The sequence below is a fragment of the Tachysurus vachellii genome, chromosome 16 (assembly GCF_030014155.1).
Source record: "Tachysurus vachellii isolate PV-2020 chromosome 16, HZAU_Pvac_v1, whole genome shotgun sequence".
NCBI lineage: Eukaryota > Metazoa > Chordata > Actinopteri > Siluriformes > Bagridae > Tachysurus > Tachysurus vachellii.
The window spans coordinates 18,038,183-18,051,226 of record NC_083475.1 but is presented as its reverse complement, the minus strand read 5'-3'; the positions used below and the strand labels follow the sequence as shown (position 1 = coordinate 18,051,226).

At 37.2% G+C, this 13,044-nt stretch overlaps 2 protein-coding genes across 5 annotated transcripts in view; one reads left to right on the top strand and one right to left on the bottom strand.

Moving 5' to 3' along the window:
- The window catches only part of scube1 (signal peptide, CUB domain, EGF-like 1), an 81,684-nt gene extending 77,982 nt beyond the window's left edge, over positions 1-3,702 (bottom strand). For all 4 annotated transcript variants that reach the window (XM_060889163.1, XM_060889164.1, XM_060889165.1 and 1 more), the window contains exons 1-2: positions 3,555-3,702; positions 1,027-1,149 (exon numbers count right to left, since the gene is read on the bottom strand). In XM_060889163.1, the coding sequence (XP_060745146.1) occupies positions 1,027-1,149; positions 3,555-3,642 (211 nt within the window). In that variant the 5' untranslated portion in view covers positions 3,643-3,702. The remainder of the gene's footprint in view (positions 1-1,026; positions 1,150-3,554) is intronic.
- Positions 3,703-6,778: 3,076 nt separating this feature from the next.
- The window catches only part of samm50l (sorting and assembly machinery component 50 homolog, like), an 8,123-nt gene continuing 1,857 nt past the window's right edge, over positions 6,779-13,044 (top strand). Inside the window, exons 1-13 of the mRNA XM_060890012.1 lie at positions 6,779-6,938; positions 7,123-7,233; positions 7,748-7,849; positions 7,936-8,023; positions 8,478-8,584; positions 8,905-9,035; positions 9,129-9,216; positions 10,495-10,623; positions 10,972-11,043; positions 11,152-11,238; positions 11,318-11,388; positions 11,606-11,673; positions 11,783-11,929. Coding sequence (XP_060745995.1) covers positions 6,918-6,938; positions 7,123-7,233; positions 7,748-7,849; positions 7,936-8,023; positions 8,478-8,584; positions 8,905-9,035; positions 9,129-9,216; positions 10,495-10,623; positions 10,972-11,043; positions 11,152-11,238; positions 11,318-11,388; positions 11,606-11,673; positions 11,783-11,929 — 1,222 coding nt within the window. The 5' untranslated portion in view covers positions 6,779-6,917. The remainder of the gene's footprint in view (positions 6,939-7,122; positions 7,234-7,747; positions 7,850-7,935; positions 8,024-8,477; positions 8,585-8,904; positions 9,036-9,128; positions 9,217-10,494; positions 10,624-10,971; positions 11,044-11,151; positions 11,239-11,317; positions 11,389-11,605; positions 11,674-11,782; positions 11,930-13,044) is intronic.

The following is a 13,044-nucleotide window of genomic DNA, read 5'->3' as shown; positions in this document are numbered from 1 at the left end:
TGGCTCCTGAAAGCTGAAGAACATTTTGTCTGTTTCCTTACAGGAAATAAAAGATGGGTTGTTATACCCTCAGACATCAGCATCAGGAATCCTGTCCAGAGCACGGCCTGATTCAATTTAATTTCAAATCCTCCTAATTCATTAATGGAGTTGAAAATGGGTTTCAAGTTCCGTAATAGATAGAAATTACATTTCCCCACTTCCTGAAACATTAGCACTAAACATCTGGGTAAGAAAGAGGAACAAACGAAAGAATAATCCAGAATGCTAAGATGTAGAATGCTTGCTTATTATGCTTATGTATTATGTGTAAATATTGCTTATATGTATATATTTAGACAGAGATTGAGAGAGAGAAATGCATATGTGTGTGTGTGTGCATGTGTGTGTGTGCATGTGTGTGTGTGTGTGTGTGTGTGTGTGTGTGTGTGTGTGTGTGTGTGTGTGTGTGTGTAAGCCACTCTCAAATCAAATTTTATTTGTCACATACACATACATACAAGGTACGACATGCAGTGAACAAATCTAAAGGAACAAATATATATTTTAATGCACATCAGTTACAAAGCGCTAACATGCTCATGATGTCATCCCAGATCTAAATGTATTTTGAATGGCTATGAATGACCTTGAGTCTCCAGATGTATGTCCAGATGTGTCTGTGTGGACACATGAGTAAATTTGTGAGAATACAATTGTGTGTGCCTCATGTGTTGTCCTGTTATGTATTGTTATGTAAGTATGTGACTGCACAAAAGTAATTAAGGTGTGTGTGTGTGTGTGCATGCATGCATTAGCTCAAGCTGTGCTTTGCTCTCAGGCAGAAAAGGAGCTAGAGGTGTGAATGCTGGGGCAGAACCTCGCACCATCCACACCCCACTTCCTCCACACTAATTAAGACCCACAGCAGGAGCTGGGGAACAGCTGTATATCCCACACTGCATAAGGTAAAACAAAGACAGAGAGAGTATAACCATGTAAATTTGTGTACAGAGAAGCTTTTACATGCAAAGAATGAAAACCCACCTTCACATTGCTTGCCGTCTCCCCTGTAACCAGCCTTACAGATGCACTTGAAGGATTTTGGGGTGTTTTGGCACAGAGCATCAATGTGGCAGTCATCTGTACCCATGGAGCACTCATCTATATCTGAGAGAGAGAGAAATCCTACATTACTCACCAGTAGAGCTCCACTATTCCGTTTATTATAGTTTATGTTGAAGTTTCACCTTAGTATGTCTGGATCTGCTGCTGTAATCATAAAGACTGTTCTGCTCTTATAGGATTCTGATTTACAATCTACTCATACTGTAACATACACGTATTTTACACTTAGTAGAAAAATATTTATAATCCCACTATAAATTGTAACTCAGTAACCCTTTTGAATCTGGTTCTACTCCAGGTTTCATCCTTATCTCGCCTCACCACTGTCAAGTCTGACTTTCTCTATATCTTAGGCATCTAATCTTCATCCAGACATCCAGACCCTATCCTTAGAATACTGGGTGTGAGATTGGAATACAACCTGGATGGGAGAAAAGTTCATTGCAGGGCAGCATGCACGCCATGCACATGCATTCACAACTGGGGTAATTGAGTCCCCAGTTCACTTACCGGCATGGGTATTAGTTTTTTTTACAGAAAGAACAAGCAAAATTCCTTACAACTTAAGATTGAACCAGGGAGCCTGGGGTTGTGAGTGATGCTGCTCAAAGCAATCTCTTTTTTTTAACAGTATCTATTGTTAAAAATGCTATACAAATCAAATTAAGCTAAACAATAGAATGATTTCAGTAAAGTTTCATAATACAGTGTACTGAATATCTGACTATCTGATTAAACAGTGCATCACTTGCACTGATCTTGTAAATCCAAACTATATTGCAGTATGGAAAATAATGACAAAACATACAAGAGACATAACATAAAAAGAACTGCTCTGTATATCAGCAGTGATACAATCCCAATATATTAAATTTATAACTCTCACAGATTTAAAATAATTTTTATGTTTACTATTAATGCTGTGCAAGAATGAATTACACATGAATGAATGAATGAAGGAAATGAATGAATGAATGAATGAATGAATGAATGGGTGGATGGATGGATGGATGGACGGACAGACGGATGGGGACAATCAAATGGATGGATGGATGGATAAATGGATGGATGGATGGATGGATGGATGGACATTAAGTTATTTTGCAGCCAGACTGACCAACTGTTAATTGATCTTGGAGTAGAAGAATAGGTATTTTCATTCATTCACTCATTCAATCCACAATCTATGCTGGAAAACGTATGCCCAGTGTGGGAAAACACCCTGTAATTTCCATTTTTTATTTATTCCCATTTATTTCCTTTTTAAACAAATAAAACACTTTGGTATCAAAATGCTCAGACCTGAATAAAATGAAACTGCCCACTAACTGCATAAAGGTAATAATATCTAAACAACTTAAACACATAAATGAAAACACAATTACATCTCATGGGTGGAACCATTATTTCATATTAGAGGAAGTCTGCTGACACACACGCTCACACACGCACACACGCAGACACGCTCGCACACACTCACACACACACACACACACACACACACAGGCTACTATTGGGTGTTCAATTGAAGAAATGCACACATAATCAATCATAACATGGCATAATGAAAGGTAATAAAAATACTTATTTATACAAAATTAAATATGTTATTATGTATTAATTATTTATACATAATTATTTATACAAAAACTGCTTTAAAGAGTAAATGCTTTTTTAAATGCAATATTTCTTGAATAAACACAGCTGTTCTTTATTCTAATAATGTATCTTTGTTAGGATTTTTATTGGTTATTGTTGGTACATAAATAAATAAATAAATAAATAAATAAATAAATAAACAAACACTAGTACTTATTTTTAAATGTCTAAAAATAATTTTATTAGGCACATTTATTACATATTGTGCCTGAGCTGGTGATGCGCTGCGTTTAATCCCTCTCAACAAATCGAACCCCATTCCCAAATCACATTCAGTTTAAACACACACCAGGGTCTTTTCATGGTCAGGTATCGACTGATCTGCAATTACTGAAGCCCACAGTGTTTCTGCAAACTGTCGATGATGCCAGTGAGGGGTCGATAAGGATATCAGTGAGGGGTCTATAGTATATCTGTGAGGGGTCGATAAGTTGCAGGATCGACACCTTCAAGAGCCCTGGACCAGATGGACCCCCAAAGAGACCCCATGTAGGCTTTTTCAACTAAATCACACAATAGAACGTGTTATTGTGCGCACGCGTGCGTAAATACGTTACACTTAGTTTCCCATATAATATCAAAGGAAAATGATCAAATTAGGCAGCATTGAGCATTTTACAAAATGCACAGCAATCACCCAACCTTTCCAAAAGATCTGAATAGGTTGCCTAGCATTTCGCGTGTATAAAGTATTTGGGGAACGGACCTGCTATTAAAAGTTTTGTCAGTGGAATTACACGAAGATCATGGAGAAAATGAAGATTAAAGTAAGATAAAAGAGGACTGACCTGCCGTTCCGACATTTCCCATTACAGGGCAAGTGGTGATGAGGAAAAAAAGCAAACAGAGGAGCCGAGGAAAGCGCGCACTTGCCATGGCGAGAGCTGTGATTGAGCGCAGTTTGCCAGAGATGCGTGTTTCTGTGATAAGTGGAACGATCAGGACTGAGAGAGAGAGAGAGAGAGAGAGAGAGAGAGAGAGAGAGAGAGAGAGAGAGGAGTAAGACAGCTTTTCATTGGCTTACACGCGTTTGAGGAGGAGACTGGATGTGAAGAGAGAGAGAGAGAGAGAGAGAGAGAGAGAGAGAGGTATCGTACAAGGCCGCACACTACTCCACTAAATAATATGTAAAAACAACATGTCACTTTCAGCTATAGAATATCTGTTTTTTTGATCAGATAGCACTGTTCAGATAGAATTGAGAGAAATGTTTTTAAACACACCTACAATCTGTTAAGCCTCTTTAAACGCACTTAACGGTTAATAAACGCGCCTACTAATAGACTAATTCACAACCTTTAATTAATATAGTAATAATCTGTAACGAAAGCTACTATTATGTTGCCTTCACACCTTGCCATGTCCAGGTAGTGTATAATGACTTACTGGATAAAAAAAGTTTTTAACGATTATATGCCAATATGTAGTTGAAGGTACAGTCGGGTTTCTGGGCCGTTATTCTGTATTGCTGAAAGCTGTACTGCATCTGTGCTGCCCTTTAGATGTGATTACAGATGTGATGATATTTCCCTCTGCTGGCCAAACTGATGACCATGTAGACAACAAAACTTTTACAGTGATGGATCAATAGGTCAAGCATAAAACACACATATCTCTATACCTCTTTTAAAAGTAGTTTCACTCTTAAAAAAAAAAATTAGTTCTCCAAAGAACCTTTCAGTATTTATATATATATATATATATATATATATATATATATATATATATATATATATATATATATATAACCTTTTCAGTCCTAAAACAACCATTTTTGTGCCATAACGAACCTTTTTATAGTCTAAAGAACATTTTCCGCTAAAAATTACTTTTTTGGGCAATGAAAAGGTTCCATGGATGTTAAAGGTTCTTCAGCACTGACAAAGACCCATTTAAGAACCTGAATACTTTGTTTTTCTAGTGTTTTTGGTTTGTTTGTTTGCTAATAGGTTGCAACAGACACAATGTTAATTCAATCTTTGGATCACTATTTCTGTGAAAACAAAGAACTAGTTTTATCTATTGGTATATTGTGTAACAAAGGTTGAATATGCTGAATCATAAGAATGTAGGAATTATAGCTTATATAATACTCTATAAGGAAGTGGTTAATTTATTAAGCTTCACTTGAGTAATAAATCCCAGAAATACCTACATCTAAACTGAGATGATGTGATGGTTCAGTGGTTAAGGCTTTGGGTTACTGATCAGAAGGTCAGGTCATTGAAGAACGTTGGGTCCTTGAGCAAGGCCCTTAACCTCACCTGCTCCAGGGACGCCCACTATGGCTGACCCTGCACTCTGACCCCAGGCTCATAATAACCTGGTATATGCAAAAACGTAAAGCATTTCACTGCATGTTGTGTGTATGTGACAATTTGAACTGGATTTTATTTCAACTAAATTAAATGTAGACTAAATGTTAACAGACAAATTTCTTTCTTTCTTTCTTTCTTTCTTTCTTTCTTTCTTCTTTCCATCATTCTTCATGACAATAATGTACTATTAAAACAAAATATGGGGTTGTGGACAAGGAAACCTGTTTAGTCTGGACATGGCAGCGGATGTTAATGCAAAAAAAGTTAAAATTGTTGTAATTAGTCCCCACAATATTGCTCTTTTTTCCAATTAAAAACTAGACGTTAAACAAATTATTTATTATGAAACAAGATAACTGTAAATAAATTAAACATATTTTTTTAATGGCTACATATTCTTACTGAACCATAAACTTATTTAACTCTACACTACACTGCTAGGACCCTAATGTCTCACTAATACTGTAATCACCTTGCGTTTCTGCACAACCCTGTACATTCTGTTACATCTTTTTTTATACATCCAGTTATTATTGTATATTGTATATAACTGTACATTCATTGCTTACCCTAGTTTGCATCAGTTTATGTGTATTGTCTGTACATTGTATATTTCTCTTATATGGTTTCTCTTGTACATAATGCACACATTTGCACAATATATATAATTATATTTTTTAGACATATTGTACTTTATCTATACAACTGGCACATATTCCTATTTTGCACATACTATTCTTATGCACAAACCACCTGTCATGTCAACTATGTCGTACATATTTATCTGAACTTGTTCCTTTTACTCTTTGAACTTTTGTTAGACGCTAAACAGCATTTCATGTTGCTAGGTACCTGTACTATGTACTGTACTAACATTTATCTATCTATCTATCTATCTATCTATCTATCTATCTATCTATCTATCTATCTATCTATCTATCTATCTATCTGTCTGTCTGTCTGTCTGTATCATAAAGAGTGTATTTAATGAAAGGGCATTGATATAAAAGGGCATTAGAAGGCAGGTGGTCAGACATTTGCTCTCTATTACTACCTACCTCCCAGAATTGCCACTATGACACTCATATCAACACAACACTGTGCCACTAGCAGAATGATCCAAGACAAAACTCTCTGCGGATAACATTCGATCAATGGAGGTTCTTATGCTGTAATATTAATGGATTGACTAAATGTGTTTTTTCTTGTAATCTAAGCATACCTAATAAACTGTCTAAGCCTACTGATAGTATAGAATAGTTTTCAGAACACTGTTGAATTCTCAAATGTGATTGGTCTTTAATTTTTTATTTATTTTCTAAATTTCTTGTTGCTACAAGAAGGCAAGAAGAAAAGTCTGGTGTTGTGGGTAAAACCGTTTGTAGCTGTTATACATGCCACTACACCCTTGTTGATTATTTGCCTCTCACAGCACACCCCAAATGTTTTGTTCCGTGCAGATTATAGCTCACTAAACGGCGCTATATTGTTCTATAGAGAAGATTCGAATGTAACGATGCTATAACGTAATTATAAAATGAGTGCATGTGATATTTATCTAAAAATTCACTTGTGCACTTTACAGTATCCTTTCTTCAGCTCCCGTTAGGATAGTCGCTATTGACATGGAGCTTCCGGGTGCATCCACGTTCTGCCGTGACGTCACGTGCTCTGGCGAATCACAGCGCGGCTTTGCAGCGAGGCTGCGCGCGTGTGTCATGGCGTCTCCCTGGAAAAGGGTCGGGTTGGCTGTTAAATAAGAAAATCTAAATCCTGAGGATAACAGTGTTTACGCATTCATTTGAAAAATCATACATCTTTAAGGACGTGAATATGGGGACGGTGCACGCAAGGGTAACTTTATTTTGTGAAGCCTTAATGAAATATATGCTTTTTAAGTGTGACCTCTCATACCCATGCCTATAGTAATATACCAACCACAGTGGTGTTCAGTACCAGGCATTATAGTTCTGTACAGCTGCATTGTCACTCCGTTATTGTATGCATTAGCGGTATGTTTGGTGTGATTTATTTATAGAGTATGGATCCTGTCCCGATGCACGGGCGAGACCTGGGCGTTCACCCTGATGACCTGGAAGTGTTGGAGGCACAGCAGGAAACCAAGAAAGAGGTTCTAGAAAATAAAGATGTGAGTTCACTCCATTGTTTGAGTAAAATGCATTTATTCCAGGTGTGACTGGTTTAAATAAGCTAAAGGATTAAGCCAAATTTAAAAAAAAATGCATCACCACTAACAGTTCTTATACATATATATATATATATATATATATATATATATATATATATATGTATGTATGTATGTATGTATGTATGTATAGATATATAGGTTGAGGCCGAATTCTTTCTATCCCAGACTGTAGATCCATGCAGTGAATCCATGCAGAGACAGTCATGTTACACACCCTCAGACTGTGTTGCTTAAAAGTAAAACTTACAGGGACTGTGAGCGTTTATTGGAATCTGCTGTACATGGGAATTGACCATAACAGGTTATGTTGTTTCTGGAGATTAGCAGAATCCCAGAGTCAAACCATTTGGAGCTGTAAACAAAAAAAAAGAAAAACACTAATCAAAACGTTACTAATAAAATGCTCAGATCTTCTTTTTTTTAACTATACATCTTATGATTCTGAACACTTTAGATTGTTGTGCAACATGTCAGCATCGAAGGCTTGGGAAGAACTAAAGAGGACTACCTGGGCTATGAGATCTCTGATGTCTTCAATGCCAAAAATCTCATCGATGTAAGCATAACAATTATTTTACTAAAAAATGGTTTGTTTGGTTGATGAGACTCTGTGAGTTAAAGGTTATGTGTTTTTTTTTGCAGGTGATGAGGAAATCACATGAAGCTCGGATGAAGTTGCTCCGTTTGGGCATATTCAAAGAGGTGGAAGTTCTTATTGACATCTCAGAAGGTATCATGTGTTTATTATCATTTGAATGTTAGTATTAATACTGATGATTATTTAGCAAGGAGTCAAAAAACATTCAACAACATGCTCATCATGCTTGCGTACGAAAGTAATGCAGTCTGGGGGGATCTGTAGTGTGTTGTTTATATCACAGCAATTTACCAGCCATAAGAATAGTTAATTATTATGGATGAAACTTGTATTTTAGTTGTTTATATTTAGATTTAATGTTAAGGAAGTACCAACAAATTAGCTAGTTCTTGTTCTCACTGATATTATAGCCATAAATTTATTTCCTTACCAGTTTCTTTATTTATTTTCCTTTCTTGCTCAACTGTATGTGTCTCAAGTGTATGTGTTTCCAAGCTGTGCTGTGGTATTCATGTATTTTAATTCACTGTATATCCTTCCTGATTGATTGATTGATTGTTCCTAATGCTAAGTCTCTGCTTCTCAGGAGATGATGCCTTGCCTAATGGTTTGGATGTGACGTTTGAGGTGACGGAGATGAAGAGGGTGACAGGCAGTTATAACACCATGGTTGGAAACAATGAGGGTAGCATGGTGAGAGACACAACACCTACAGTCTGTTTAATTTAAAAGAACACAGTATTTAACTCATTTTAATACTATTTCGCACAGGTTTGTTGACTGCATTTGAAATGCTAAATGTATGTACAGTATATCTTTGTCACTTGTTACATTAAAAGACTGTTTTTAAGGTTTTAAGAATTTCATTGTATAAGCTACAATAAATCTTACCTTATCTTATTTTAGACCATTAGAACATATTGTATTGCTGCAGTTGCTTCTCATATCATAATGAAGATAATTCTGGCAACAAATGGAATGGAAAATTTAATAAGGTGGTTTCCTCCATACAGGTGCTTGGCATTAAATTACCCAACATTTGTGGCCGTGGGGAGAAGCTCACCTTCCAGTTTTCTTATGGGACTAAGGAGACATCGTATGGCTTGTCCTTCTTCAAACCTCAGCCTGGTTATTTTGAACGCAAGTATGAACCTAGAGCCTAGTTCAGTTATTTTTGTGAGACAGACCTGGTGAAAATGCTCCTTTAACCAAATTCCCTTTATGTTCATACATGCAGCTTTGCACTAAATCTTTACAAAGTGACTGGCCAGTTTCCCTGGAGTTCACTGAAGGAGACTGACAGGGGAGTTTCAACAGAACTTAATGTAAGCTTTATATCAGTTCAGTTTGTGTCTGTGATTTTTGTCTAAGAGTAGCAGCATTGTAATGACTATAAATCAGTAAAATCATGTAGCACTGGAGTTTCACAGCTCCATGGTAGAAGGTGTGAACCTGACCTTTAGTTTTCTTAGAAATTAGAAGCCTGTATTATTGTCACATCTAAATTACATCTTAATGAAATACCTTTTTGCATATCGCAACTTTGGTGGTTGGGGTCAGAGCACAGGGTCAGCCATGATATAGGACCATGGAACAGAGAGGGTTTAGGACCTTGCTCAAGGGCCCAACAGTGGCAGCTTGCCAGTACTAAGGCTTGAACCCTGATTCTCTGAACAAGAACCCTGATCCCTGAAAAATACACTGAGAGGCATATAAAACTCAGCATTGCTGTACACTGTCCAAAAAAAAGTAATAGCACTCCCATAGGATTTTTACAGTATAAGCTACAATGACCTTTTAAATATCTTATAATTATCATATACTATTTTATCTCTACTTGGTAGTAAATTATATTAATTTATGTTACTTTATTATTATACTGAAGTTAATTCTGCCAACAAAATTAATGGAATTGACCTTCTTCTGTATTTAATATATGAACCACAATCACACACAAATATCCAACCAAATAGTACAACGGTTACAAAGAATCTTTTAAAATTTTCATATCAGGAAATGGATGTTGTTAGTCTCTTTTCTCACTTTTATATGCAGTGCAGAAACTAGGTTTTCTTTATTAGATAGTACATAATAAATAGCCCATCAGGACAAAGAGGACAAAGTCTCTATCATTTAATAAAAGGATCCCAGAGCCACTCATTAGAGATCCAATTGCTTCCAGTTTCACAAACCTATGGACAATGTCTACTGAATTAGTGTAGCTGCTGTCCACAGTATTAGCAAGCACTAGATAATGTGCATGTACTAGAGCACACGATTATGGGAAGCATTATGTGTATGCCTGACTAAATAGAGATCTTTAATCTACATTTAAACTGGGAAAGTGTGTTTAAACTGGGAAAGTGTGATTTTGATATTCTGGGAACTACCAGAAGTCCTGAGTTTTGTGATCAGAGAGAACATGAAGGATTGTAGTGTGTTAGAACTGATCAGGCAGTCAGTTGAAGATATTAAGATATACTAGATTTCTTCTACTAGCAGAAGCATCATGTCCTCATTTGTTGGGTTGTTGTACAAATCCTTAACTAGCACATTGATTTGCAGTATGAAACTAAGTCTGTCTTGACCCTTCTGGCACTCAGTTTCCACTCTGGATGACAGTTCACACATTGAAGTGGGAGGGTGTGTGGCGGGAGCTGAGCTGTCTCGCACGCAGTGCGTCGTTTGCCGTGCGAGAGGAAAGCGGACACACACTCAAATCTGCTCTCTCGGTGGGTGACAGATTATCTCCATCTCAGTTAAGCAAGGAAAATCATGTTAAAAGCTTGTTTTTTTTTCCTCTTAACACTACTGTGTGTTCTTTAAATAAGAAAATTTAATCATACCAAGTACAGAGGTTTGTGTAAATGGGTTCTGGATGGTAAAAAGGAAAATGTTTATATGTATACTAACACAAAAAAGGAATTGTGTGATGTTAGAAATGAAATATGGGATGACCAAGAACACAATTTTAAACTTTGGTCATTTTAAGCTAAAGATATGCACATGTCTATATTAGACTGTATGAAACGGTTGAAGTTTTATTTTTTAATGTCTGTCCTCCACTGATGTGACTCTAGCACACTATGACTATAGACACCAGGAGCTCTGCCATCCTTCCTAGAAAAGGTGCCTTAATTCGGATCAACCAGGTGAGTTCAGTCAAAAAATATTTTACTGCCATTTTTGCATTTTTGTCTGCTTTGCCGGTTACTGATGCTAATTTCAGCTGTGTTAATGAACTTGTTATGTCACTATAGGAGCTAGCGGGTTACACCGGAGGAGATACAAGTTTTCTGAAGGAAGACTTTGAGCTGCAATTAAACAAGCCCTTCCTCTGGGGCTCTGTAAGTACACATTGTGAGAATTACTGTTGGTATGAATATCATTTTTCGTTGTAAAGAAACGTGTTTGCGTGTTGTTCAGGTGCTCTCGGCATCTCTTTGGGGAGGAATGGTCCTTCCTATCGGAGGTCAACCCATCTCCGTTGCAGACAAGTATGTGTTGTTTTCCATTTCATGCGCCACAGTTCGTACAAATAAGTTAACTATGTTACAGACTTCCTGGTCAGTTTTAAAAATTAAAATCTTTGAAAATAAGTAGGATTCATTTAAGTACTCAAGTACTTTAACTGCAATAATAAAGCATTTGAATAAATGATGGACTATGTGATTCATGGACATGTGTCGCTGTGTGGTTTGTTCCTGATGTCAGGTTCTACCTGGGCGGTCCAACCAGCGTGAGAGGATTTGGCATGTACTGCATCGGCCCGCAGAGTGAAGGTCAGTTCCTTTTCACAAACACTTTAAAATGAAAAGCAACCAGGATAAAAAAACATTAATTTCAAGAATGTTTCCATAAAATGACAGAATTCCCGCTTTACCTGTTCAGGTGACTACCTGGGTGGAGACGCGTATTGGGCTGGAGGGCTCCACCTGTACACGCCAATCCCGTTACGCACTGCAAGGGGCGGCTTCGCCGATCTCTTCAGAACACACTTCTTCCTTAACGCAGGAAATCTCTGCAACCTCAACTACGGTCCGTAACATGAAATGATTCATATTCATCCACCAGATGTGCCTGATGCTATATTTACATCCCTAATTAATGATTGCTGTCTTAAGTTTTATTTTAGATTTAGTTTGAATCGTTAGAAATTAAAACTAAGGTTTAGAAACATCAAGGTTCGCAAAAAACTCTACAGCCATTAGAAACTTCATAGTACAAGCGAAGACTATGTTTGCATATTGTTCATTTCATTTCCTTAGCATTTAATTTACACAATTCAAATCGTTAAAGGTGCCCTTCCACACAAAACACATATTTTTTATATGTATTAGGTCCATATGTGTTTGTGTTGTGTCGGGAATGTGAAAATTAACTGCTACCTCCCCGGTCAGTTCTAGCCACTTAAAAGAAATAAGGGGAGAAATCAGGTCAGTTAGAAAAGCTGCTCAGAGTGACGTAGAAATGTTCGAGCTCATTACTATTCATGAGCTCTCCCACTTGAGACCACGCCCCCAGAATTCGTGTAGCTCAGTGAGTTTCCTATACAGCAAGGATGGCTGAACGTCAACGGGCTTGTGAAGAAGCCATTCTGCCGCAATTCCAGGTGATTGTAAACAAAGTTCCTCTAGCCTAGGCTACTTATTGCGCTGGGTGAATGAATAGTCATGCTCTCATATCCTAGCGGTTAGCCAATCGGAGCCAAGCAGCATACAGTAGCTCATTTGAATATTCATGAGAACTGGCGCAAATCGAGCTGAGTCTTCCTGCAGGCTTTCTATACCACACTAGAATGGCTTGAAACAAGGTAGCCAAGGCATTTTTTCCACAAAAAAATGTTACAGAGTCCATGGTAAACTTCAGATATTACCAAAAAAAAGTAATGAAATACGTGTGGCAGGGCACCTTTAACAGTATGCCTTCTAACCATGTGTCCAAGTTTTCAGATTGCAGGTATTACGGTTTATTTGTGACTTCAAGTCAAGACGAGAAGCTTTTATTCTCATTTCATCCATACGCAGCTGACGTAGTACAAAGTGAAGCCATGAACCATGGTGCTACATAAGAACAACACAAAGCTACAATAAACAACACAGAGCTACGACTAAGTTAGCCTAGATACATAAAGTGCATACTGCGCAACCTAG